Here is a 26,037-nt window from a genome sequence, read left to right on the forward strand (position 1 = left end):
CAGTACTGGGCTACAATGTAATCATTGACCAAATAATATCAATTAGACTTCATGAACAACACTTAATATGATGATCATTCAAGTTTATGCTCCAACCACTGAGGCAGGAGAGGAGGTTGATGAGTTTTATGATCAATTTGAAATTGACAGAACATGCAAGCAAGTTGTGCTGCTTGTGATTGGAGACTGGAATGCCGAAGCTGGAAATATAGTATCTGCTCAGCCAATCTGATCTGGCTCCAGGTTCCTTCGATTAAGAAATGTCATCTATTGGGACTCCAGAAGTGTGCCTTCTCTGTAGCAGCACCTGCTGTCCAGAATGAGGTTCCTCCCAAGGGTGTTTCTCAGCCAGGGTTCTCTGGCACCCTAGGGTTCCACGAGAGGTCATTAGGGGTTCCCTGGGAGATCACGATTTTATATATATATATATATATATATATATATATATATATATATATATGTGTGTGTGTGTGTGTGTGTGTGTGTGTGTGTGTGTGTGTGTGTGTTCATATTCAAATCCAGGCAACTTCATGTTAAAGAGGTAAGTTTCATTCTTTATTTTTAGTTTAAGAACACTGTTGATGCATATAGACAGGCCTACCCATGAAACGTATATAATTATTTCGTAACTTCTGGCCTATCTTTGAGCCTGAATGGGCAGGAGTTCCCCAAGGCTTGAAAAATATTTCAAGGGTTCTTCCAGGGTCACCAAGTTGAGAAAGGCTGTTCCCGAGGTTCGAATGCACCCCACCCTGCTGGTGTTTTGAAGAGGCCTGAAGACCTTGGGGGAGTGACTGAAGCCCCCTTTTCTTCGTTTTCTTTCTTCCTGTCTGGGTTTGTTATTCTGCCATCTTTACTTTTTTGTTTTTGGAGACCGACTTACCAATTTCTGCCAGTCTAATTATTTCTTCATAGCTAACACTGTCTTCAAACAACCAAAATTGTGCCTCTATAACTATATTACTCTATTATGCTATATCACTGCTAAAAGGAGGTGGAGGAGCTCACTTATAGCATCAAGGACATGGCCGGGTGCTGACTGAGGAGCAGATCGTGAACTGCTTGTGTGCAGGCTCCAAGTTAAGCTAAAGCAGAAGAAGAAAGCCAACGAGTTTCCACAATATGATCTTGAGCAGACACCCACCATTTCCAAGGAGACCATCAAGAATCGCTTTGAAGTCCTGAACCTCATTGATAAGAGAACCAGAGGAATTATGGAATGAACTTAAAAGTTGTTAAAGATGAATGTGAAAAGAGACTGCCAAAAATGAAGAAAGAGAAGAAAGTGAACTGGATGTCAGAACAAACTGTGGAAATTGCCGAGAAGCCAAGAAAGACAAAAATCTCAGAAAGGAACTTAACGAAGAGTCTCAGAGAACTGTGAGAGGAAACAAGAAGCAGTGAAGACTTTGAGGATGGAAACAGACACGGAAAACCAGATGAAGTCTTTCAACAGATCTCTGAAGGAGGCTCCAACCTCAAATTGGTGTGCTAAAGGATGCCAGTGGGCAGACAGGGGCTGATTCAAAGGAGATCAGAGACAATGGAAGGAGTATATTGAAACACTGCCCAGTGGAGATGTCAACATCCAAGATCTCAGAAGATATTCTCTACTTACAAGAACCTCTAGTTCTAGAAGGTGATGTTAGATCAGCACTCCAGTCACTGCCACGTTGGAAGGCTACAGAATTCTGCAGCCAGATACGCCTCTTTTCTGCTTCAGTGCTGTGATGGGTGGACACTTCTCTGCTGGCTGTGAAACTGGCCACTCAAAATCAGGGACAGCCAAGGCGGAACTGAGACAGGTTGATTATCGGCAACAGGGGTGGGAGAGCTCACGCTGGAGAATTTTCTGCCCACTCAAGGAGAATTTTCTGCCCACTTAACCCAGCATTGGCAAAAGCCCATAGATTGGCAACTGGTTAAAAAAACAGAGTACAAGTAAGTGGGCAAATCTCATATCGGTGAAAAGTGGGGTCAAGCAGGAATCAGTGTTGTGGCCACTGCTTGCCAGCCTGTAAATACATGATCTGGAGATGGGTCCCTGCTTGCTGATGACACCAAACCATTGAGGGTGATAAAATCAAGGAAGAGATTATAAGGAGCTCCAAAAGGATGTGGGTTTCAGTCTCAAGACAGCAAAATAATCCAGACCTGCCTATACCTGAAGGGATCTGAAATCGCAGGTCCTGACCGGGAAAGGGATTTTGGGGTCACAGTGAAGAACTTGGTGAAAATGCCATCCCAGAAGGTAAAGCATCTGCCGCAAAAAGGGGAATCCCATGCTCAGAGCCATTAGGAAGCCGACTGAAGTAGAACTGCCAACATATTCATGCCCTTGCAGAGGGATGGTGAGACCATGCTTGGACGGCTGAGGGTACTTTCAGTCCCTGCACCTTAAGAGGGATAGTGCAGAATTAGAAAATGTTCAAATTTAGAATATTTAGAGCATTTTCTAAGCAGGGCAACCAAAGGATTGCGGGGTGGGGGGCAGAAGAATTCCCCTGTAAGGAAAGGCTGTGACACCTGAGCCTTTTTTGCCTGGAGCAGAGGAAGGCAAAGGAGACATGACACCCGGCTATCAGCGGCTGTTCATCCTGCTGGCTGGCTACTCCCTTCAGAACCACAACCACTGGCTGCATTTTGGCTCCTATCCCTAGGAGGTTCCTGAATGCCACCAGCTGGCCACTGGGGGCACACTGGGGCACCGCTACCATGACTAAGTCTCAGGACCAAGAGTCTTGAAGGAGCCTTGCTACATCAGAGCCGCTTTCTATGATCTCTGAAAAATCTGGGAAGATGGGCACAGAGAAGGGCAAATGTTTTTCTTATCTTCAAAAGGAAGAAAAGAGGTGGACGCAATGTACCCTGATTCCAGCAAAGCATTTGATCAAGTCTCCCATTTCTAGTAGAGAAAATGTGGGCTGGATTACCATTAGATGGATACAGAGCAGGTTGAACATTCACATTCAATAAGTGCATCTTAGTATCTGTGCATCATGGAGGAAGTGCCAAGGGGGATGCCCCAGGGTTCCATTCGAGGGCCTGTGCTGCTCAACAGATTTCATGAATGACTCGGATAAGAGGTTAGAATATATGATTATCAAATCCATAGAATATATAATGATGGAGAGACACAAACCCCTTAGATTCAGGAGGACCTTGACAATCTGGAATGGGCAGAAACCAGCAAGATGAATTTGAACAGGACCAAATGTGAAGTCCTACATTTGTGCAAGAAAAAGGTCTAATGTGTGTATGCACAAGGCAAGAGGGGAACCATGCATGTTTTTCAAGATGGTGCCGAGGGGAATTGAGTGCTAGTGGATGTGACTGAATGGGGGAGGGGCTTCCAGAGGCAGATTGGTGGTGGATTGGTGGCTGGGATGACCGTGATAGTCCTGGTGAGGGAGTGGGCTTTGACGGAGAACTCTGGGTCCTGGGGAGTTACTGGGGTGGGCGTTGGCCTGTGGGTTGCACCGAGGAGGGTCTTCGGCTGGAAGTTGCATGCACTTTCAACATCGGGGCCTGGCTGGAATTTGTGGATAGGCATGTGACAAGTATGACTGTGTATCCCTCAACAGTCAGTACTGCTGAGTGCCTGAGAGCAGAAGCTCGCAGGGGTTGCTGTGGTCTGACGTTGGGGGTCAGGTATGTGAGGTTGGAGAACCCCAAGGGCATGGAGGTAGAGGGCAGGGGTTGGGATGCGATGGGGGGCAAGGGAGGCAGTAACATCAGGGTGATGATGGGCAGAGGGAGACATGATGGGAATCTGAGGAAGGGCTACTCACACTCGAGGTGGTGTCGATGCTGAGACCAATCCTGACTTCTGGACCCCATTACTCAGCCCTGTCACTAGGTCACTGGCTCTGGTTTCTGGCTTTTGCCGCTAAATGCCAGGCTGGTATAGATGACTATCCTCATTCAGGATTTCTTTGTGGATGAGGCAGCTAGTAAAGGTGGTTAGTAAGGATCAGGTGGTAAAAAGGGATGGCAGATTTGTCCTTTCAGATTTGCCAGATTCTGTTAATGTAGCCTAATAATAAAGTAGAAGTAGCTCATCTGGTCATGTTTCCTGTCTGGTCTACCTGGGAGGGCTGACAATTAAAGAAAGACAAAGAATGATCCCACTGAGCACATGGGGGTGATAAGAACGGCAAAACATATCTATTTTCCACTCCTATTGGTTCTGCAGAGAGCCAACCAGCAGCCCTTGTCAAGGTGAGGAATGGGATGGGCCACAAGAACATCAACAGGCCCACTGGGCAGCATAGTCACAGATAAAATCACTAGGATCAGCTCAGAGCCCCACACTGACTGGGAAGGTCCAGTCAAGGCAGCTGAGGCACATCTGTTACCTGGGAAGAGTTTGATCTGGTAACTCCTGAGGAGGAAGACACAATTCTTGGGACGGTTAACCCAGCCACTCACTTTTAGACCTCCTGGTTGGTGAAGACCTCCAGGGAGGTGTCATGTGGTTGGGTCCAGGTGGCCATGACTTCTTCTCTGATGGAGGCAGGAGTGCTCCTCATCCACAAGAGATCCCAACCCAGACAGTCCTGCACAACCTTCATCCAGTCTCCAACCAGTCATCAGGCTGCAGCTTCAGAGAGCCACGAAGGATTTCAGGCCAGGGCACAGTACTGAGACAGCATTGGCCACACTTGTGGATGACCTCTGGTAGACTTGAGGAAGGTTATAATGCAGAACCTGGGTCAAAACTATGCACAGCTTTTCCAGAAAACAAGAAACAGTAAGTTTAAATGGCAAGGAAGTAGATTTTGGCTGGAAGTTGGGAAGAACTTTCCAATGGTAAGAGCCATTTAGGTATGACACAGCCACCCAAACCCTGGGAGGTGGTGAACTCTCCTTTGTTGAAACAAAGGCTGGATGGCCATTTGTCAGAGATGCGTTGGGCAGGGGCGTCAACCAGATGATCTCCAAGATCCCTTCCAACCCTTATGATGCTATGAATTATGTAAATGCAGTAAGAATGGTGCATAATAACGTAAGTACTGTAGCGTAACTGTAGAAGAGAGCCAGTTTGGTGTAGTGGTTAAGGCACCAGGCCAGAAATTTGGGAACTGTGAGTCCTAGTCCTGCCTTGGGCACGAAGCCGGCTGGGGGACCTTGGGCCAGTCGCTTCCTTTCAGCCCCTGGAAGGAGGCAATGGCAAACCACTTCTGAAAAACCTGCCAGGAAAACTGCAGGGACTGGTCCAGGCAGTCTCAGAGAATCGGACAGGATTGAACAGATTTTAAAAAAAATGTAAATGTAAGAAGCTCCAAAGTTCGTTGCTACCTGTTTACTTATATTCTCATCTCTCGTTCTCTCTCTCTCTCTCTGCAGGATACACATAAAGCTCTGAGAACATTAAGGTATGCCAAATTTCAGAAAAATCTAAAAGGGGTGAATGTTTTTTCACAGAACTGTAACTATTCTAAACAAACCAAGAGTTTGGGGCGCACACACACACACACACACACACACACACACAGCCACAGCCAGAGGCTGCACATGGCAGCTGCAAGCACGGGTGCAGCTGCTAAGAAACCACCCAATTGCTGCTGTGCCATCACTGCCAGAGGCCTCCAGCAGGAAGCAGGACTTACCTGCAGGTTAAAAAGGCTGCCCAGGGACCGCAGAAGGACGCCTCGGAGACCGGGTTCTCTCTGCAACGTCTGGGGAGCAGAGCTGCCAAGCAACCTCTCCTTCCCTGCAAGTGCACCCGAGGAGGCTCCTCAGAACAGGCCGCTCTCCCCACACTCCCCCGCCCCTCCCTCATTACTGGGGAAAACAGAATATCCCCACCACCACCACCACCACCACCGGGCTAGGAGGAGCAGCAGAAACTGCTCCGGTTGGCTTAGTCTCCGGGAGGGGAGAGAGGCAACATGGACCCTGGACTCGGGGCTCTTCACAGGCAGATAAAAACCATCAGCAGGAAACGTTCTTCCAGCTCCCGAGGAAACGACGCTTTTAAGAGCCGCTTAGTACACCCCGCTCTGCCCCGCAGGTGGGAAAGGGCGACCTACTTCCCCTCCAAACTCTCCCGGGGACCCGAATTCTGCCCAGGCACCACGAAGCCTTCCCGGCCTCTCTGCGCTTCTTGGCGCCCCCTGCACAGCTTCCGCGGGGGTGGGCGGTGGGGTTCAGGTTCTCGGTAAGAACGTGGACAGCGCCCAGAGCCCGAAAGGAAGGCTGCCCGCCGCACAGGAGCAGACGCGCCTGGGGCGCACCTGGAAGGAGGTCCGGGCGCCGAAAGTGCCTTCCCGCTGGCTGTCACCGCTCCGGTCAGGCCGCCGCCGCGGGCAACTTCTCCGCCCCCGCTGCGCTGGCCTCCCGCCTGGGTCCCCCGCGGCCGCCGGTCAGTGGCGCCCGGAGCCGGAGAGCCAGAGGAGCCGGGCGTCGGCGGGGGAGCAGCTCTAGCGCCGACAGCCCCCAACCGACGGGCGCGCTGCGGGCAGAAGCAGAGGCGGGGCGGAGCGCAGCGCAGCGGTGGGCAAGGCCAGCCCGGAAGCCGCCGACGCCCCGCTCCGGGGAATGAGGCGCTCGCGCGCGGCCGGGCAGACGGGCGAGGGGCAAGGGAGCCGCGGCCGCCGCCTCGGCGCTACACGCGGCCCGGCGCCCCCCAGGCGCTCCCCCGGCGGCCGGGCAGGGGGCGCGGCGTCTTGGCCGCGCGCTCATTGGCCAGGAGGGCGGGCTGGCGCTGGGCGAGGGGGAGCAGCTGGGGGCCAGGAGCGGCGGGCGGGCTGGCTGGCTGGCTGGCTGGCTGGCTCGCCGTCGGGGGCCGCGGGTTGCCCGCCCCCATTCCAAGACTGCGACGGCAGCCGAGCGGCAGGACGAGGGCCGCGGAAGGCTCGCTCCAACTCCGGCGGCCGCCGCTTCTCCTGCCGGCCGGGCAGCAGCTCCGACGAGCTTCAGCGCCCGGGGCCGGGGGGAGGGGGAGCCCGGGCCCGTCTGTTTGTTCCCTGGGTCCGGCGCCATTCGTCGGTTTGACTCACTTCGCCGCCGCCGCCGCCTTGGGCGTCCGCTCTGCTCCCGACGGCGTCTGGTCCCCGCGAGTTAAGAAATGCGTGATCGGAGCGTGGCGGAGCTCGCGCTTGCCGCGCGGGGATCTCGGGCGGGGAGGCGCGACTCTGCCCGAGCATCGCAGGCCCGGTGGCAGTTTCCGGTCTGCTCCTCTTCGCCGCCCACCGGGCCGTTCTCGCTTCGTTAAGTTTCCCTCTCAGGCGTTCGCGTGAGCCGAGGACCCGAGTCGGCGGCAAGAGGCCTTTGCTGGCAGCCGCCTCCGCCCCCAGCCCCGCCCCCCGCAAGGTCCGCCGTTCAGCTAATGGGCCGGGACGCCGGCTGGCCGGCGAGCGACCCTGGCTGGGCTTCTCAGCGGGGTCGAGGAGGGAGGAAAGGGAACTCGCCAGGGCGGAGCGCCAGGGCGGCCGAGCCTTTCCGCGGCGCTGGCATCCCGGCCGAGGGGCAGGAGAGCCGCGAGGAGAGCGGGGGTCTCTGCCCAGATCACACCATGGGGCCGGGCAGCAAAGCCGCCCGGGCGAGCCGCTGCTCTGGAGGAGCCGGGAGGAACTGACGGGCGGCCCAGGGTTCCCCGTTCCCGGCGCGGGGAGCGGAGAGGCTAGAAGGGGACGCGGCGGGGCACTTGGCGGGAGTTCGGACCCATCTCTCTCTGGCCCCGCGCTTCGTCTCGCCTCTCGGGTGCGCATCTGTACGTGCGTGTACTCCCGCTTTTGCCCTTTCCCGTTTTAACCGAACGGCTGCCCGTCATTCTGTTACCATGTGGGGTTCAGTTCAATTCCTTATTTGCCCCCCCCCAAAAAAACCTGAGTGAAGGAGCCTAAAGCTTGCTTAATGTTGCCAGTAGAATGAGGTCCGGGGCTCCCCAAATCCTACTTCTCTGTGACTCCTTTCAAGGGCCCACAAGGCCTCCTGCCTGCCCCATGGGCCCTCACGCCTACAGCTGCATTTCACCTGCATTTCACCGCACCCCGGCCCTTCCCCTTCCATCTGCTCCGAAGCTGGCTGGCATCCACTGGCCGGCGTCCACGCAGCTCCTGAAGTAGAGGGATTGCGCGGGCAAATCTTGTAGTCAGTTAACCTGTTCGGAGGTTTGCTGATCCTAGTTCATGCAAAGAAAGGAATGCTGGCTGCTGAGGCACAGAAATGGTGGTGGGAAGCTGCCCCAGAAGAAATAGGGTTCTTGCAGAAAACCAAACATGGATCTAACAGAACTACGAAAGGGCCAAACGTCATAGGCTGTAGGTGGGTTTTCAAAACTAAGCCTGATGCTCCTGGAATTGTGCAATACCATAAAGCTAAGTTAGGGGCAAAGGACTGTGCAGAAAAATATGGCAAGGATTATGATGAAGTTTCGGCACATGCAAGTAGAATTCTAGTAAACGTGGCAGCATTTAGAAAATGGCACGTGGAGGACAGATATTCAGTCAGCCTTTCTGCATTGTGATCTGAAAGAGATTTACACGAACCAGCCACCAGGTGTTGCAGAGCCAGGAAAGGAAAGCTGGTTTGTAAACTGGCTGAAACAGGCAGCCGAAGCATGCTCTGGTGAAGCAAATCAAATGCTGCAAAACACGGGCTTTGAACAGGGAAATCCTGGTCCGTGCTTGTACGCAAGAGTTTAAAATTGAAGACACAGGCGCAGCCTTCGTTACGCCGATGACCTAACGCGGTGGGCAAAAGAGGCAGCTTAGTGAGCAGTCTGAATTGTTGTTCTTTTTTACCTGGGTTTTTTAGGCTAACAAGATACGAAAACCTTTGGGTTGTCTTTGGCTTCAGTGTCACAGTGCCAGGGACATTTGAGTTGGGCAAGAAGGGCCAGCTGATTCCTGGCCTCCCTCAGGCCAGCTCAGGGTGTGGGGCCAAAGCAGCCCCTACCGTCGCTGCAGGTTGCTTTGAGCCCCTTTCTCAGACCCTCAGCAGCAAAGCTGCAGCTTTCTCGCCAGGCTGACAAGGCCTGAGAGGAGCAGGTGAGGGGAGAACCCAGGCTTTGGTTGGGCTTGTGGCTTCTTGGCCAGAACGGGCCCAGGCCGACGGGCCTTGCTGTGCCCTGCCAGGGACACTTTGGGCGCAGGTGCAATGGCAGTGACTTCCCCACTAGCAGCTTCCACATCCGTTGCACCAAATTAACAACAGTGAGGATGGTCTTATTCCAGCCATGGCTGGGCGATTCTGTGAACACTTTGTAAGTCACTCCTGGGGAAAGCGCCTAAGGCTGCATCGTCTCCTGCTTACCAAAAAGCGTGGTGTGAAAACCTCAATCCACCAAAGCCGTGATGGGCAGCAAGGTCAGCATCTGTGGGCCTATCCAGTGATCCCCGTGGCACGTGGAAGATGGTGCATTCGAATATATGTGGAGGGACGAGAGAAGGAACGGAAGGAATACAGGTATGCTGTGTGTCTATAAAAGCAAGAGAAAAAAATATCGGGGATCTGAACGGAGGCCTTCTGATCTTGCAGAGTTGAGTCGATAACACGTGCAGCGAAGCTGCAGATTTGATTACAAACAAAGGGTTCGCAGACAGATACCCTGACATTTTCCTGTAGAATTCAGAATTCATAGTTCCGTCAATGATGGCAAGCCGTGCTGGTCCAGAGGCAGCAAAGCAGGCCCAGCCATGATCCTGCCACCATCACGTTTCACAGATGGGACAAGGTTCTTATGCCGGAATGCGGTGTTTGCCTCTCGCCACGTATAACGCTTCTCATTCAAGCCAGAAAGTCCTGGTCTCATCCATCCACAGAATAGCCTTCTGATGGCCTTCTGCCTTATCCACATGATCTTTGGCAAACTAGATGTGCAGCAGTGTCCTTTCTGGGGAGTAGTGGCTTTCCCCTTGCAACCCCGCTACACGTTGTTGTTGAGTGTTCTCCTGATGGTGATCTCATGAATGCAGGAGAGGCCTTTAGTGCCTCAGATGTTACTCTAGGATGGTTGGAGACCTCTCAGAGTATTGTACATTTCCTCTTGGTGCGATCTTGGTTGGTCAACCACTCCTGGGGAGGGTGACAATTGTTGGCAGATGCTGGGAAAGCCTTTAGCCCAGGAGAGGTCAACAAAGTCACACACCAAGCATTTCTATAAAAATAATTTATTTACAGAAAGCAAAAACAAAAGCAAAACATTTAAAGGACTTAGCTCTCATTGAGAGCTACCTGGCTTGCTACATGCCGGCAGAGAGAAAAAAAAGGAAGTGAGAAGACAAGTCCGGGCAGGTCCTCCCCCCAGGATATTTTGCATGAAGCACGTGAGAGGAGACAATCACTTGCAACCTTTTCACCCAGCCAAATGATTAGGTATAAAAGTAGCTTAATCTGTTAGTAGGGAAACCTTAACACTCCCCTTTTTACACTACAGATTAAGATGCAAACCAATCTTCTCTGACTTTATATGTCTTTCCATTCACATTACCATTATCTCCCCTTTGGTTTAACAGAAAGCTACCATTCTTCTTCCTGTGTTTTTCCAAACCTAGGTAATTGGTCACAACTCCAAGGCTTTTTAATATGAAATGGCTTTTTATGCAGGCTTCAAAATCAAGCCTTTGTTTTTCTGTTGATGTGAATAGCAGCAAATCATCAACATAAATGCACAGATACATACAGCCTTGTTTGTCCTTCTTCATATATACACAGGGATCTGCTTTTCCTTTTTCAAAACCAAAATTCTGCAGTTTTTCATCTACTTTTTGGTTCCAGGATCAAGCAGCTTGTTTTAACCCATAGATTGACTTCTGCAGTTCACAGACTAGATTCTCCCCTTTTTCATAGCCAGGGGGTTGCTGCATGTATAATCTGTGGTCTAAATCACCATAGAGAAATGCAGTTTGAATGTCATAGTGGTGAACTGACATTCCCTTGAGTGCAGCAACTTTTAACAGTAATCTAATTGATTCACCTTTAGTAACTGGTGCAAAAGTCTTGTCAAAGTCTAAATCTTTCCTTTGAGTGAACCCTTTTGCAACCAACCTTGCTTTATATTTTTGGATTTTGCCATCAGCATCCCTTTTCAGTTTGAAAACCCACCTACAACCCAGACAGCGTTCATTGGGAGGTAGATTTACCAGTTTCCATGTTTTATTTTCTTTCAAGGATGCTAATTCCTGTTGCATGGCAGAATGCCAATTTTGTGCAATCTCAGGTGGTAAAGCATTCACTTGTTCTAAAGACTCAGGTTCTGTGAATATGTGAAAAGCCTTTACTGTTTCAGCCTGAAAACGTGATGGAGGAACGCCTTTATTACTCCTCTGAGATCTGCGAGGTAATACAGGGCTTAAATTTTGACTCCTATCACTTTCCTGAGAAGCATCTGTCTCATCAGACAGATCTTCAGTTTGCTTTTCTGGTTTAATGTCCTCATCAGGCAAAAGATCACCATCAGCAAGTCCTTGCTGTTCTCTTGTGGTGGTCAGTTCAACTGGAGAGCTAGAATTTAATCTCCCCCAGTTTTGTTCAGCAAAAGAAGCGCTTTTGCTTATTATTAATTTCTCTCCCATTATGAACCTGTAGCTCCTCTGGCTTTGTTCATAGCCAACAAAGATGGCTTTCTTTGTTGTGGGGCCTCCTTTCCTTCTCTGCTGTTTTGGAATGTGAACCCATGCAGTGCTACCAAACACTCTAAGATGGCTTACCTTTGGTTTCACACCATAAAACAAATGGAATGGAGTGTCCTGAATCATAGAGTTATACAACCTGTTCTGAACATAACAAGCAGTCGATAAAGCTTCTCCCCAGTACTTAAAACATAATCGTGAATCTTTTAACATGCATTCCATCGTATTTTGCAAGGTTCTGCCCTTTCTTTCAGCAACACCATTTTGCTGAGGGGTGTACGGGTTAGAAAGAATTTGTTCTATCCCCTTTTCCACTAGGAACCTTCTGAATTTGTGAGAAAGGTATTCTCCTCCTCTATCACATTGGAGTGCAGATACAGGCCTAGGGAATTTTCCATTTGCCCATGTCACAAAACTTTTAAATTTCTCAAATGCCTCATCTTTATGTTTTAAGATGTAGATAAATGTGTATCTTGAGAAATCATCAATGATGGTCATTGCATACCTTGCTTGTCCAAGACTTGGAGCAAAAGGACCAATAATATCAGAGTGTACAATTTCCAAAGGTCTAGTTGTAACTCTGTCACTGTGCTTACTCACAGGAGCTTTTAGTGTTTTGCATTCTTTGCAAACTACACAATCTAAGTATTTATCACAGGGTTTTATCTTTAGGTCAGCACACAGCTGTGGCATTTGTGCTATATACTTGATATTAGCATGACCAAATCTCCTGTGCATCAGGTGTACACATTGGTCATGATATGGTGTGTTGCCAACTGCAGCCTTGCAGCTTGGCTTCCTTGCATTTTGCACAATGAACAAGGAGTCTTTTAACATACCAGTAGCACACAATTTCCCATTTTTACGTATCTCACAACCATTTTTCTTAAATGTTATGATATACCCTGTTGCAGCCAATTGTGCCACAGATAAAAGGTTTGATTGTAAATTTGGCACATACAACACACCTTTTACAGTTTCTCCTAAGCAGGATAAATACAAGTCACCTTGTCCCATAATTTTGGTCACAGACCCATCAGCCAAAGATACACTTTGTCTTTCAGTTTTAGACAGTGACACAAAAGAGCTTTTACAATTACATAAATGACAACTGGCCCCAGAATCTAACACCCATACATCAGAATTACCCATCTCAGCAACCTGTGCAATTTGGGTTGTCTGAAGAGCCTTCTTCTGTGTTGCCCTTGTGTTCTTCTGCTCTGTCTTTCTACTCTTGGGTCTCATGGCACAGTCTCTTTGCAAATGTCCAGCTGAACCACAAGTGAAGCATCGCTGGCTGGCTAGCGCTGTGGCCTCAGGTTCCTTTCCCTTCTTTTCCCTCATTTTCTGGTCTTGCAGCTTTCCAGAAGAGATGGGGGGGGATCTTTCCTCTCTCTTCTCCCATTCAGCGAGTAAGCGCTGTGTAACATACGATGGGGTGAGGTCTGCTTCAGGCATAGCCTCCAGGGTACAAATCAGCGTGTCCCACGTTGCATTCAGTGAGGACAGGAGGATATATGATTTTGTGAGAGGTGTAAATTCCATTCCTCTCTCCTGCAACTCAACAAACAGCTGCTGAATAAAATGCAGGTGCTCAGGAAGGCTATCTCCTTCTGCAAGGTAGGCTCTGTACAGCTTTTTCGTTAGAGTAACTTTACTCCCTGCTGTTGCCTTTACATATAAGTCTCTCAAAGCGTCCCAAAGTTGCTTTGCAGACTGCATGCCTCGCACGTGGACTAGCTGATTGTCCTCAACTCCCAAGATAATGGTGGCTCTAGCCCGCTCATCCTGTCTCAGCCATTCAGCACTGGGATTTTGGGGGTTTTGCTCACCAATTGGCAGCCAAAGATCCTCTCTGCGAAGATACATTTCCATCTTCAGGGCCCAATTCAAATAGTTGGTCTCTGATAGGCGCTCCAGAGGCATCGCTGAGGGCTGGGAGGTAGCCATGGCTTCTTCCTTCTTTTGCAAGTCACCTCAGCTAGCTTCTAAGTCCTGCAGACCGGCAGTTGCTGGAAAATCTCCAGGTGGCTCCAAAGAAAATCTTCACAGGTCTTTGCTACCTGCCTTTAAATTGTGCACGAGGTGTGGAGCTGACCTCTCTTTTCTCTCTGGGTTTTACTGCGTTGTTTACTGGGCACATAACCTGTTGCAGATGCTGGGAAAGCCTTTAGCCCAGGAGAGGTCAACAAAGTCACACACCAAGCATTTCTATAAAAATAATTTATTTACAGAAAGCAAAAACAAAAGCAAAACATTTAAAGGACTTAGCTCTCATTGAGAGCTACCTGGCTTGCTACATGCCGGCAGAGAGAAAAAAAAGGAAGTGAGAAGACAAGTCCGGGCAGGTCCTCCCCCCAGGCTATTTTGCATGAAGCACGTGAGAGGAGACAATCACTTGCAACCTTTTCACCCAGCCAAATGATTAGGTATAAAAGTAGCTTAATCTGTTAGTAGGGAAACCTTAACAACAATGGTGTTGAATTGCCTCCATTTGTACACAGTTTAGTGCCTTGGACCGCAAGGAGATCAAACCCGTCCATCCTCCAGGAAATAAAGCCAGACTGCTCACTGGAGGGAATATTAAAGGCAAAACTGAAATACTTTGGCCACGTAATGAGAAGACAGGACACCCTGGAGAAGATGCTGATGCTGGGGAGAGTGGAGGGCAAAAGGAAGAGGGGCCGACCAAGGGCAAGGTGGATGGATGGTATTCTGGAGGTGACGGACTCGTCCCTGGGGGAGCTGGGGGTGTTGACGACCGACAGGAAGCTCTGGCGTGGGCTGGTCCACGAAGTCACGAAGAGTCGGAAGCGACTAAACGAATAAACAAGTACACAATCTGCCTGACAGTGGGCTGGTGGGGTCCAAACTCTTCGGAGATCTGTGTGTGCTGGATGAGTCTACATAGCTGATACCCCACAGCAATGTCCCCCCCCCCCCAAGCTCCTGAGTGCCAATGCAGAGTAGCTGGGGCAGTTACTGTGGTTGGTGGGGAGGCATTAGCATCTGGAGGTGTGTGACCCAAGAGGAGGATGCAGAAGTGAGGGCAGGCAGCTCCATCAAGATGGTGATGGGCAGAGGGGGGGCAGAGGGAGGGATCAGAAGGCAGGCCACTTGTAGGGATGGCAGGACTGGTGGCTTAGGCCTGTCCTGCCCTCCAGCCCTGATGATTCACCCCCAAGCACAGCTCCTTGGTGGCTCTGGGTTCCGACTGCTGCCAGTGAATGCTGGGATGTTCTGGATGAGGCAGCTGATTTAGTGTGCCTAACGAGACATGGTTGGGCTCAGAGGGGGGAGGTTCCCCTCAGAGATCTGACCATTGGCATCAGCCATCACCCCAGAGGGTGAGGGGCAGTTATTATCTACCACTCTGTAAAGGTTTTCAGAGGCTCTGCATTGCAGATAACCAGATGTGAGGCCCTCTGATTAGACCTGGGCTCTAGGGAATAATTGGGCTGTCATTCTTGAGGATAAAAGGGGTCCCGAAGCCCACCCACTAATTGAGTTGTCTTTGTTCCTCTAGCTAGTACCTAGCAGCCTAGTGAGAAGGACGAGGGTAAGTGTGGATGAGTGTATGTGTGCGTGTGAGAAAGAGCAAATGTACCTTGCGACCAATAAAGTTTTGCTGTTAACTTTAAATTCTCTGGGTCTCCGTGTATTCCAAAGAACCTGTTATGCCTCATTGTTCGGCTGGAAGTGATTTGTGTGTCCCTAATTATTTCCTGGCTATTGACCAAGGCTGTGGGTCTTGTCTGTTCAAGCCGCACCTCTCTGGAAAACCCAGGGAGAAAGCCAGGGGGGCAGACAAGATCCGCATGCCTCAACAGGCTGTGAGTGTGTCAGTGAGTGACCATAAGCCGAACCTGGGAGCAGCATGTGTAACAGTGGTGGAGACCCTGAGGTTTATAGTTTTTGGAAACTTCAATCTACCTCCAGGTGGCATGGAGTCTGGGATAGTTCAAGAATTCATGCCACCATGGTAACCATGGACCTGACCAAAATTATTGAGGGCCCAATGCATAAAACACTTTAGACCTGTTTTTGCAATATGATCTGGGAGTGGATGATCAATCCTTTGCCAGGGCCACACCACTCTCTGATTACTTTCCAGCTCACTGGTGCTGCCCCCTTCTGCAGAAAGGTAGGACTGATTTGATTGGCCTGCCCCATTCAACTAATGGACCCATTGATGTTTCAAGGGGAGCTTGGGGTTTGTCTCAGTTCAACTGAGTTCATTGTTGCTGCCTGGAATAGGTGTGGTGCAGAGGCCGTGGATCAGATTGCCCCTATGTGGCAACACATTCTGTGTCGATCCCAGTGTCTTCCTTGGTTTTCTGAGGACATTCGGGAGATGAAATGCCAGAAGAGATGCCTAGAGTGCCAATGGAGGAAGATAAAATGTGAATCTGATCGAACACGAGTAAAAGCCCCCATAAGGGATTACCTTGTGGTGCTCAGGGCAGTGAAACTCTGATCTATTGTTCTGCCCTTATTGTCTCTGCAGATAGTTGCCTGGCAACCCTCTTTTCTGTGACTAATCCTTTGCTGGAGGGATCTCCTATTAAGATGATAAAGGGTAGTCTTGCTTGGTTATCTGGGAGAAACTTGAGCCTGTGACTCCTGAGGAAGTGAACATGGTCCTTGGGCTTCATTAGATCCATCCCCTCCTGGATAGAGAAGGCCACCCACAAGGTGACACGCAATAGTACCTGCTTCGCTGAGAGAGGGGATGGTGCCCCTGCCTTGAAGGAAGTGGTGGTGCATCCCTCCTCAACAGGCCTCTGTTGGACTCAACTGTTCTGGACAATTTTTGACCAGCCTCCAACCTTCCTCGGGGGAGGGGAGATTGTTGAGAAGGTTGTGCGTTTCCAGCTTCAGAGGGCCTTGGAAGATATGGACCATCTAGACCTTTCTCAGTCTGGTTTCAGACTGGGGCACAGTACTAATACAGCATTGGTTACATTTCTTGAGGACCTTTGGTGGAGCCAGGACAAGGATATTGCAATTGTTTTGGTTCTACTTAATTTGTCGGCAGCTTTTGATATCATCAACCATGATTTTCTTTTGGACTGCCGCTGGGGATTAGAATGGGAGAGCACGGGTGTGCATGGGTCCAGGTGGTGTTAGCAAGTGGGGTAAGAGATTAAACAATAGTGGGTTCCCTCAGGACTTGACACTCTCACCCCTCCTGTTAACATCTATATAGGGCCACTGGGTGAGGTCATCCATTGGTTTGAAATCCAAATTATACATCTCCTTGGCCTGGCAGGCAATGCTGTTAATGTTTTATCCCAGTGTCTGGAGGCTGGATGGGTCTGATGGATGGCTTAGACTTAACAGTGACAAGACTGAATGGATGTGGATGTTTGGACACGTTTAAATCTGGAGTGGTTCCATCTTTGGTCCTGAATGGGACTGTACTCCCCTCCTCAGGACTGTTAAGATTTGCCGGGGGGGGGGCGCTTCTTGGACTCACAGCTCCTGCTCAAGCAGCAGGTGGTAAATGGGGCCAGGATTCCTGCACCGAAATTAATCTAATGGACCAGAAGGCCTTTTAGACAGTCACTCATGCTTTGGTCACCTTGCAATTGGATTATTGCAACATGCTTTACATTGGGCTGCCCTTGAAGACCACTTGAAAGCTGCAGTTGGTCCAGAATGCAGCAGCATGGGCACTTATGGGATGGCCACAGTGTGTCCACTGTGTCACCACTGCTTTGTGAGCCACACTGGTAGCCAGCTGGCTAGTGGGTGCAATTAAAGATGCTCGTTACCACCTATACAGCCCTCCATTACACAGGACCTGGTTATTTTAAAGACCACCTATCCTCATAGTTTCTGTCTGCTCCACACAATTTGACAGCATCAGCTGTCAATTTTCAGGGGAAATTCTCAACAAAATAGTGTTTGCTAGAGAATTTAAGAGATTTCTCTAAGAAAAATATAGGGAATAGGTTATTGTGTGTCTAAATACAAAGTAGCTGAAGATTAAATTTGCAATAACAATTTGCAAGATGTTTTATTTTTCTCCGATATAAGCTAATCTTCATTTCCCCACATTTTCACCCATTCCCTCCTGGCCCCAATTTAGGGCAGTGCAAAAAAGAAATCAAAGTAAAAAAGAAACCAATACATCAAAGAATGTGGTTCATATTATTTTTCCATTATTACATTTCTTTTAAAAATGGTTTTGCAAAATCGAAATATATGTACAACATTTTCACCCCTCTTAATAAAAAATCATCCTCTTACTCACAAACAGGAGAGTGGCTGGGGCCAGCAATTAAATGCAAACCAAACACTTCTTGGGAAGAGAGAAACATTCCACCAGCAAAGAACAAAAGTCTTCCTTCTCCCAATCAAGAAACATTTTGATTTTCTTCAGAAGGAACATCTTATGGGAAAATGCACTGTGATCCCTTGTTTTTGAGAAGTAATGCCTCTTTTCTGTTTTCCTCTTGGCTAACCTCATTTTCCAAACTTTCACGCGGTTCAGCAAGGTCTGAGCTCTACCTGCACTCAGGTGAGTGGTTGGCGCAGCCGAGACTGGCCTTTCCTCCAGGCGCCGTGCACAGCGCCCGTTCTTCTCCACAACAGCAGTGTGCATGCAAGTGACCAGCCTCGTCTACCAGAACTTCCTCAGTGAACCGGATTTCAACCTTGGCCTCCCGGTCCTGGCCCAACTCGCTACTCTACCATGCCGGCTCATCCCTAGCCTGTTTTACAGAAAATGCAGGAGTTGTGATCCAGTCGTAATCAGTCCGTGTTTTTTCCCTGCTGCATTAGCACCTTTTGCACATGAACCCTTATTCTGTCCATTTCTCTCTGGTGGATGCCTTTCCCCGGCCGTCAGGGAAGGGGGTGCTCCTGAGGGTTGCCCCATGAGCAACCAGGCACACACTGCACCAAGGAAGCTTGCAAGAAAAAATGGCTTCCGTTCTGTACATCTTCTGCACCTCCACGCTATCCCCTTGTATCCCCTTGATCCAGCTGCACCTTCCATTGCTGCATCCCCTGGGGGGAAAGATTCTGGAGGGATCCGGACAGAGGGGAAAGATGCAACAGATGGGTAGCAGGTGCCATAAACATGAACCCTGGACTGCTCCTGGCGGCCTCCACCCAAGCACACCTTGGCCACAGCATGGAAGAGGCTTTCTTTCTTCCAAGACGGAAAAGGGGTGAGCTTACAGAATCTTGGGTGTGCATGTACTGTACCCCCCCTTTTTATCAGTGGGTGTGTTAGGTGGGTCCCCCTCGATGCCTTTGCCCCTCTTTCTAATTCTGTCTTGATTTAAGGGGGAACTGGCTACCAGTTTAGGGGATATGAGCTGCATATCCATCTGTGCTTGTTCGGCAATGTGTTTTTGCAAATGCCCACTCTCATTCCCAGGCTCAGAGCATTCCATTACAGTTGTTTCCAGACTGCAGAACTCCAGACATCTTCTGGAGAGCAGCAAAGAAATGGTACGAAAAAACCCTTCTTTCCCGCCATCTAGGGGTCCCTGGGATTTTCACAGCCCCGATATAGTGACTCCTCTTTCCTCTCTCCTACCTACCCCCCCAGCAGCCTCAATCTAAGTGGGGGGAAGGCTTGGCACTTGGGCTCCCTCAGTGTGTGAGAGGTTCATCTGGAGATCCAAAGAGTTCTACAGAGGTCCCAGGCAGTCTCCCATCCAGGTACTGATCAGTCTTTCTGAGATCAACCAAGGGGGTCTCTCTCTCTCTCTCTCTCTTGCACCTGGGCTTTCCCCTGCTCTCCAGTCTATGGCCCATCCCATCTCTGGAGGGGCTTCCCTATCAGGGAATATTAAATTATCATTTTCTCTTCCTCCAAAAGGGCCAGGCTTTCTGTGATAAGTAAAAAGACAGAAGCAGCCCTGGAAGAGCTCAAGGGGATAATGCTGATTTCAGGGGAGTATCTCTGTAAAACAGGGCAAAGAGTGGAGGTGCAGATCAGCCGAGAGCAGGGCAGAGGGGCTTTTGCGCCAATCTCGGGGGCCAGGATTGGGCAACAGACGGCCGTGGGCAGCTTGCATATGAGCTTGACCTCTGCTCCCTGGAAGGGGTCAAGCTCCTGCCCCAGCAAGCAGCCCTTTCCTTTCAGGAAGGCTGGAGACTGAAGCCTCTTGCAGGAGAGCTTCTGGAACCGGTGGGAAAGCGGCCATTGCTGCGTCTCGGTCCCGAGCAGGGCTTCCTGCAGGTGTCTGGAAAGGAAGGCATTAGCCTTGGTGTGGCCAAGTGGACACCCCGAGAACCTGAAATGCAGAGAGACAGTGGGATTCCTTCTTCACCGCAGTCTCCCAGGAGTTTTGAGGGAAGCTGGATGCCAGGGGGATTTCCGCAGGAGCTCCGTGCACCTCTGTTCTGCCTAATGCTAGTCCTCTCTGACAGGTGCCCTGGCACTGAGGGCCGCTGGGGGCATGGAAACCATTTTGCCAGCAGAACACGCAACCATGCAACTAAAGGCTCCCTCGCGAGTGCAGAAGGCGTCAGCACAGCCAGTAACTGCCAGGCACCTGAAAAGGCCAACCAATTTCAGGGGGTGCAACCGGCAGAGGCTCCTGATGCCACTGGGTCCTTCTGCCAACCACCTCGGGGCTGTCTCCTCAAACAGGTTCCTGGGCACTGGTGAAGGAGGGACCCACACAAAGGATGAGAAGGCGGCCCCGCGTCCCACGGGTGCAGTCCGCCACCGCCACCGTTGCATAAACTTGCACTTTCTTCCCTCCAGCCAGAGTTAGGGACGTTTGCTCTGCAGCCCTGGATTCAGGAAAGGTTCAAGAACGACCGCAGAAGGCCTGAGGATACTCAGCAGCTGGGGGGGTGGGGTGACAGCTGGTGGCCCTGGGTCCCCAAATGAGCTCTTTCCTCTGGACGGCAAAGGGGTCCACTCACATTTATCGTAGTTTCAGCTGGTCCACAGCCCATGGCCATGAGGAGAAGGACATTGGGACTTGCAGAAATCCCCTGGTAAAATTCCTAAGCTCAGGACACCCCTTCAAATGTCCCCTTGCTCCTCCCGGACCTCCGAAGAAGCATCTCTTCTCCAGTATCCCACCCAAGCATGAGACACCACCAAGCCCATCTTCCACTCCTCAGAGGGCTTTGTAGCGTAGCCACTTGCTGGCCAGGCCGACCAGTCTGTCCTTCCCCAGAGGCTTCATGGCTTTCTGCAAGCATTGCTTGACATCCGACATTTGGGTCTTATGTGCAAGGCAGACAGTTGGAGAGAAACAGCTGCGCCTTGCCCACGCACACACATGCACCAAGCCCCGCCACTGTCTGTGGCCACTCATGCACTCACACCCACAGATTGTAAAATGGGCCCACGTGAGGCGCTCTTCTTTGCGCTGGAAGAACAGTCATGGAGGCCCAGAAACAGGCCGGGCTGCGCAAGGGATGCTTAGCACCTGCCAATCCGGACGTCACTGTATGCCCTCCTCCTCCACATAGGTTGAAGGGAACCAACCGATCTGCGAGAAACAAAGAAGTGGACATAAGGATGGCCAGCCAGGGCAGGGCGTAGGGCCCAGTTCAGGCCTGGTGGGGCTTTACAACTGAGGTGGTCAGGGAGAAAGCAGGGGCCAGCACTGGCCTAGTGCGCAGGCTGAGGAGCAGCCCCCGCATCCAGGAAGATGCATCACTGCTCCCCAGCTGGATGACCCCCTCCCCAATTCAGAAAGGAGAGGGTTGGCAGACTGCAGCTCCAGCCCGCCTCCAAGTTCTCCGCAAGTGGCCAGCTGAGTCTGTCCAGAGCCGTACAAGAGGGTGGGCAGTTCCCCTTTCAAGCTGGCTGCTTACTCTGCCGTTGGCCTCTCCCTTCCACCATCCTTGGTCCCCGCCAATCCGGCTGTAGATCTTCACCACGTCCCCTTCCTGCAAGGAGAGCTCCCGCATGTCCCGTGCAGCAAAGTTGTACCTGGCCACTGCAGTCCCAATGGCCCGAGGGGTGAATACTGCAGGGGGAGGGGAGGACACACAAAGGAAGAAGAGTTAAGGGGCTTCCCCACGACATGGCCTGTCCACGTCCCGAGTCAGGCTCCAGGGAGGGCGACACCAGCACCTCCTGCAGCTGCTGGCCTTTTCTTTCTTTCTGGCTAAATTCTACCTGGGCACCTTTTTAGTAGTATTTTTTGGCAAGAAGGGCACTTAAAGAGGACTTTTTCAGCTGCTTTTAAGCTATCCTGGCAATGATCTACTATGAGCTGGTGGCTGTTTCCCAACTGTGGGCAAAGGTCACCGCTGTCCTTTTCTAGATGACCACCAGGTCTCCTTTTCCTACAACAAATGGACTTGGGCCTCTGCATGCACATAGAGATATAAATATATATATATACATATATACATCTACCATATATATATATATTGAGAGAGAGAGAGAGAGAGAGCTATATCTACCTGACCAAAAAGGAGTGGAGGGATTCTGAGAAGTGAAGTGGTGGCCCTGAGGACTGAGAAAGGAAAAATTGTAGGAAGCGCAGGCAGCTGCAGAAAAGAAGTTAAAGGGAAGTGGAAGCAGCAGGAGAAAGGGGGAGGGGGAGGAAACATAATTAAAGTGGGAAACTTGCGAAGGGGAGAAATCAGCAATGCAGGAAAGCCGGTAAAACGTGCACAACCCACGCAGCTCTTTGCGTATTTCCCCGCCAAAGGAGATGGAGCTGCCCCCTGGGCCACCTCTCCCGCTGCCTTCCCCGGCAGAGACCCCGTCGCTCGCTGGTTGCCGAGAGGGAGGGCGGGCAAAGCCAGAAGAGCGGCAGGAAGTGGCAGCTGATCTCTGGCAGCAGCTGATGTTGGCAGATGGATCCAGCCGCCATTTCTCTCCTCCCCTGGAGCAAAGCATCGGCCACGTGAAGACCGTCGGGTCCCTGCGTGATCAGGCTACGGTGGCGTGGGACGGAGTGTTTGGGGCCGAGGCAAAACTCCAGAGGAGCAGGTTCGGCAGACTCAAAACGCAGGAAGGGTTATGCCTTTTTCCTCAAAGCACCAAATCGTAAAGGATCTGAAAGGATAACCGAGGGCATTTGGAAGGTATTGCGGACACCAGGCCCAGCTACAGGAGCCCACAAATCCCGGCTAACTCTCAACCGCAGACTTCTCCTCCTCACCTTTCAGTCTAATGGGACCAAATGCGTAGGGATCGTGGACTCTGACAGGAATGGCCGGAATGAGGTGGGGGCTGAGCAATGCGGAAGGACTTTCCTTTATCAGAGGACGGCCAGGTCCAGATGCAATTCTCGCTCATCGGGGGGGGGGGGGCTGCTCCCACTGTCACCCTCCCGAGTGTGCAGCTAAACAAACAAGGATCCTCTGCTGAAACCAGAGCCCTGGGCTTCAGACTCTCCTGGAGGTGCTGCTGCTTCACCAGCTGGGGCTGCCCTGAAGGACAAGGCTGTCTTCTCACCTGCCGATCCAGGCAGCGCTAGCAATGAAGGAGGCCTCCCTTTGAGCTGCTGTGGACCTGCTCCCTCCCCTGTCTGGCCACCAGGCCTTGCCCTCCACGGCCACGTGGGCTGAAGGACGGGCTAGACCCGGCCTCCAGTTGCCCCCTTCCAGTGGCAGGGGCAGGGGGGAGAGTTCCAGCCTCCTTTCCCCCACAGGTCACCTCTTCTTCGAGCTGGCAGGAGAGGTATTCAAAGGGACCTTAAGGAAGGGACGGTGGTTTGTTTTCCTGCTGGCAGGTGACACCCAGAGGATCTGCCAGTGACTCTCCTGAAGCTGCCCTGCATTCAGCATGTGGGAATGCAAACAGCACTGGGTCTGGCCCGGTTGCCGAGGCAGAAGAGGAAGGGCCGAGCACCCTTTACTGCCGCCTGCCTGACTGAAGCGAATCAGTGTAGCTTTGAGGAAGACCCTGAGAAGCCAGAATCAAAAAGGAAGGACAAGAGAAGGACTAGCTAGCAATCCTGGTTTGAGTCATAAAAAATTCCGATGGAGGTTTGCTGGTTTGTCTGGCCAAGCAGAGGCGAGTGTGCAATTTGTCTGCTTGCTTGTTTGCAACCAGCCCAGCCCCTTGATCGTTTGGGTTGTGTGTCACCCAGAGGCAGAGAAGGCAGCCAGTATTTGTTGTCAGTTGGGGAACCTGCACAAATTTGGTGCTTTCATGAGAAAGGGCACGATGGTGGATAGGTAATGCCTGCTTTCGCCCGGAGAGGCTGGTTTGATTTTCTCCCCATTAAGGTTGAGATATCTGGCAAAAACAGCTCTGTTCCAACGTGACTCCGGCACCCTCTTCATGAACTAGCATTCAGGTGTTATATTGAGCTGTTTCAGCCTCAGGACAGTATTTTAGAATTTTTTTGCTATTTCCATGTTTATAAAGAGCTTGAGACACTGCCTTGAGCTTCTGGAGGAACGGCAGGATGGGTACATGCAGATGGACTTTAAAATAGGGAAAGGAGAATGAAAGGGCTGGCCATTGGCCCCCTTCTCCTTCCCAGCCTCTCCTTGCTGCAGGGAGTGAGCGTTTGGCTGCTGGGGGGGAGCAGGGCGTTTGGTGGAAAGACCTCCCTCTGCCCCACAGGTCAGACCTCCCCCCCCACACCGCCTCAGAACTGCGCTTAGTAAAGGCGAAGAGCAGCCTCACCTTGATCAAACAGCAGCCACTGACGGAGGCTTCCCCAGTTAGAGGGGGCCCCTGGCTGAGCCAGAAGGCAGGGGCTGCTCTGGGGGGAAGCCATGTGGCCCTGGGAGAGGACTTGAGAGGCTGGGCCGGGGGGCCTAGGGAGCCCTCTCCTCAGAGCACGAGCCTTCCCAGTGCTGGGCAGCCTGCTTCTCCACCAGCCCGCCAGCCCTTCAAGCCGGCTGGAAGCTACCAGCCAGTGGGAATTGGGCCTTCAAGGGGGGCAGCCTGGGGGTGCCAGCCGTGCAGCTGTGGGCTTTGGTTGGTGGGAGCCGAGCAGGGGCTCCTTTTGCAACCCCTCTATCTGCCCTGTAAGACAAGAGGCTCCGGGACCCCCCAGCAGGAAGGAACTGGACACCTGTTCTTACCTGGTGACCGAGCTAAGGTTCTGGAGATGGAGCGTTCCCGAGACTTGTACGGATACTTCAGTGTCGTGTCCAGCTGCTTGAAGCTCTCCTTCAGTGAATGGGCCTGGTAGTATTCAACCAGTTCCTGCAGAAGATGGATCAAAGCCAGTGAGCCCCTTAAAGCCCTCGGGAAGGCCACTTTCAAGCCAAGAGTTGTTTTTTCTAGAACACCTACCAAGAGGCTTTCAAATTTTTTTGCTTCTGTGATGTGGATCCAGTTCTCTTTTTCAACAACTTTAATATGCTTGACTTCATCATTAAACCTGCAGGGGAAACACAGAGGCAGTGGTTTTAGAAGATCATACCAGGGATCAGGTTTTCACTAGGCTTTCAAGGGATGTTTTCAACCAAAAAGCCCAGCTCACCATCGCCCTACAGGACAGATTTGCCCACATGGAAGTGGCTGGCACATAGCTGGGCTTAAACTGGCCAGACTTTAATGGCCAAAAGTCATGTCTGGTTTGTGTGCCCCTGTGGGCTGAAGTGCTGGCGGGCTCAGCAGAAGAACCTCCCTTGGGGGCTTGAGATGGGACCGTGGCCTCCCAGGGAGGACCATGTTGCAGACTAGTTGCAGACTAATTACTGGAGGCAGAAAACTACCTTTGGCAAGCCCTAAAAACAAAAATGTCTCTTCAGCAAGTACAAAGAGAAGGGGGTTGCAAAGCATGCCAGACTGGTTTAAACTGGGGTTCGGTGTATTGTGTGAGCCCAGCTGGACTGCGTGAACTTGTCCCCTGTTCTTCGGAAGAGGTTCTGCATGCCCTCCAGGGGGTGCGAGAAACTGCCCCAGCAAGGCACTGACTTGATGCTGATGGCAAAGCGCTCGGCTTCTGCTGGCCTCTCCCGGATCAGGTAGGTCCCACTGACATGCTGCTTCAGGAGGCTGTCCGTCTGCTGCCTCTCCATATTGCCTGCAAACCTGAGATCAACACTCTGGGTTTGAAGAGATCCGTAGGACGTCCTTTTAATGTGCTAAAGCTGCAGTAGCCTGCAGGGCGGGTCCTTGGTGCAGAGGAGACGAGGCTGAGAGGCTGGGACCTGCGACTCCAAGGCTCACAGGCATCCTCCCCTCCCGTCCCCTCCCCGTTGCTAACCTGCGTCAGCAGCTGGGGCGTCCATGGCCCTAGCAGAGCTTTTGAATGGGCACAGACCAAGGCCTTCCATTGTGAGCCCTTGCTTTAATTCACCCCCAACCTTCACCAATGAGAAAGGTTAAAGAGGAGGAGACGGTCTGGCATCGCAGGAGCCCCAGCCCCATCCCCCGCCCAACTCACCAAGGGTAGGTGGAGTAGTCCATCTCTCGCGAGGGGGGGCGGCTGTTGGGAGGCTGCAGCAGAGAAGAAAGGCTGTCATTTGGGGTGGGGGGCCCTAACTGGGAGGCAGATCTTTCCCAAGGGTGTCCCACACAAGGCTGGTCTGAGCTGTGAGC

The 26,037-nt window shown here is 51.4% G+C and overlaps 2 protein-coding genes across 8 annotated transcripts in view; both read right to left on the reverse strand.

Annotated features, from left to right (window-relative positions):
• SARDH (sarcosine dehydrogenase) overlaps window positions 1-7,269 on the reverse strand; it is a 69,432-nt gene extending 62,163 nt beyond the window's left edge. For 2 of the 5 annotated variants that reach the window (XR_010068771.1, XM_063316039.1), the window contains exons 1-2: window positions 6,240-6,575; window positions 5,613-5,716 (exon numbers count right to left, since the gene is read on the reverse strand). The gene's annotated coding sequence lies outside the window, so the exon portion shown is untranslated. Of the gene's footprint in view, window positions 1-5,612; window positions 5,717-6,239; window positions 6,576-7,004 lie in introns of those variants that run through there. The other 3 variants (XM_063316036.1, XM_063316035.1, XM_063316037.1) reach the window with 3 other exon arrangements.
• A 10,301-nt stretch (window positions 7,270-17,570) lies between these two features.
• VAV2 (vav guanine nucleotide exchange factor 2) overlaps window positions 17,571-26,037 on the reverse strand; it is a 123,703-nt gene continuing 115,236 nt past the window's right edge. For 2 of the 3 annotated variants that reach the window (XM_063316093.1, XM_063316092.1), the window contains 6 exons: window positions 25,883-25,935; window positions 25,411-25,527; window positions 24,784-24,871; window positions 24,570-24,693; window positions 21,384-21,538; window positions 17,571-21,055 (listed from right to left, as the gene is read on the reverse strand). In XM_063316093.1, the coding sequence (XP_063172163.1) occupies window positions 21,008-21,055; window positions 21,384-21,538; window positions 24,570-24,693; window positions 24,784-24,871; window positions 25,411-25,527; window positions 25,883-25,935 (585 nt within the window). In that variant the 3' untranslated portion in view covers window positions 17,571-21,007. Of the gene's footprint in view, window positions 21,056-21,383; window positions 21,539-21,980; window positions 22,068-24,569; window positions 24,694-24,783; window positions 24,872-25,410; window positions 25,528-25,882; window positions 25,936-26,037 lie in introns of all 3 variants that reach the window. The other variant, XM_063316094.1, reaches the window with a different exon arrangement.

The sequence above is a fragment of the Candoia aspera genome, chromosome 16 (assembly GCF_035149785.1).
Source record: "Candoia aspera isolate rCanAsp1 chromosome 16, rCanAsp1.hap2, whole genome shotgun sequence".
In the NCBI taxonomy this organism is placed as follows: Eukaryota; Metazoa; Chordata; class Lepidosauria; order Squamata; family Boidae; genus Candoia; species Candoia aspera.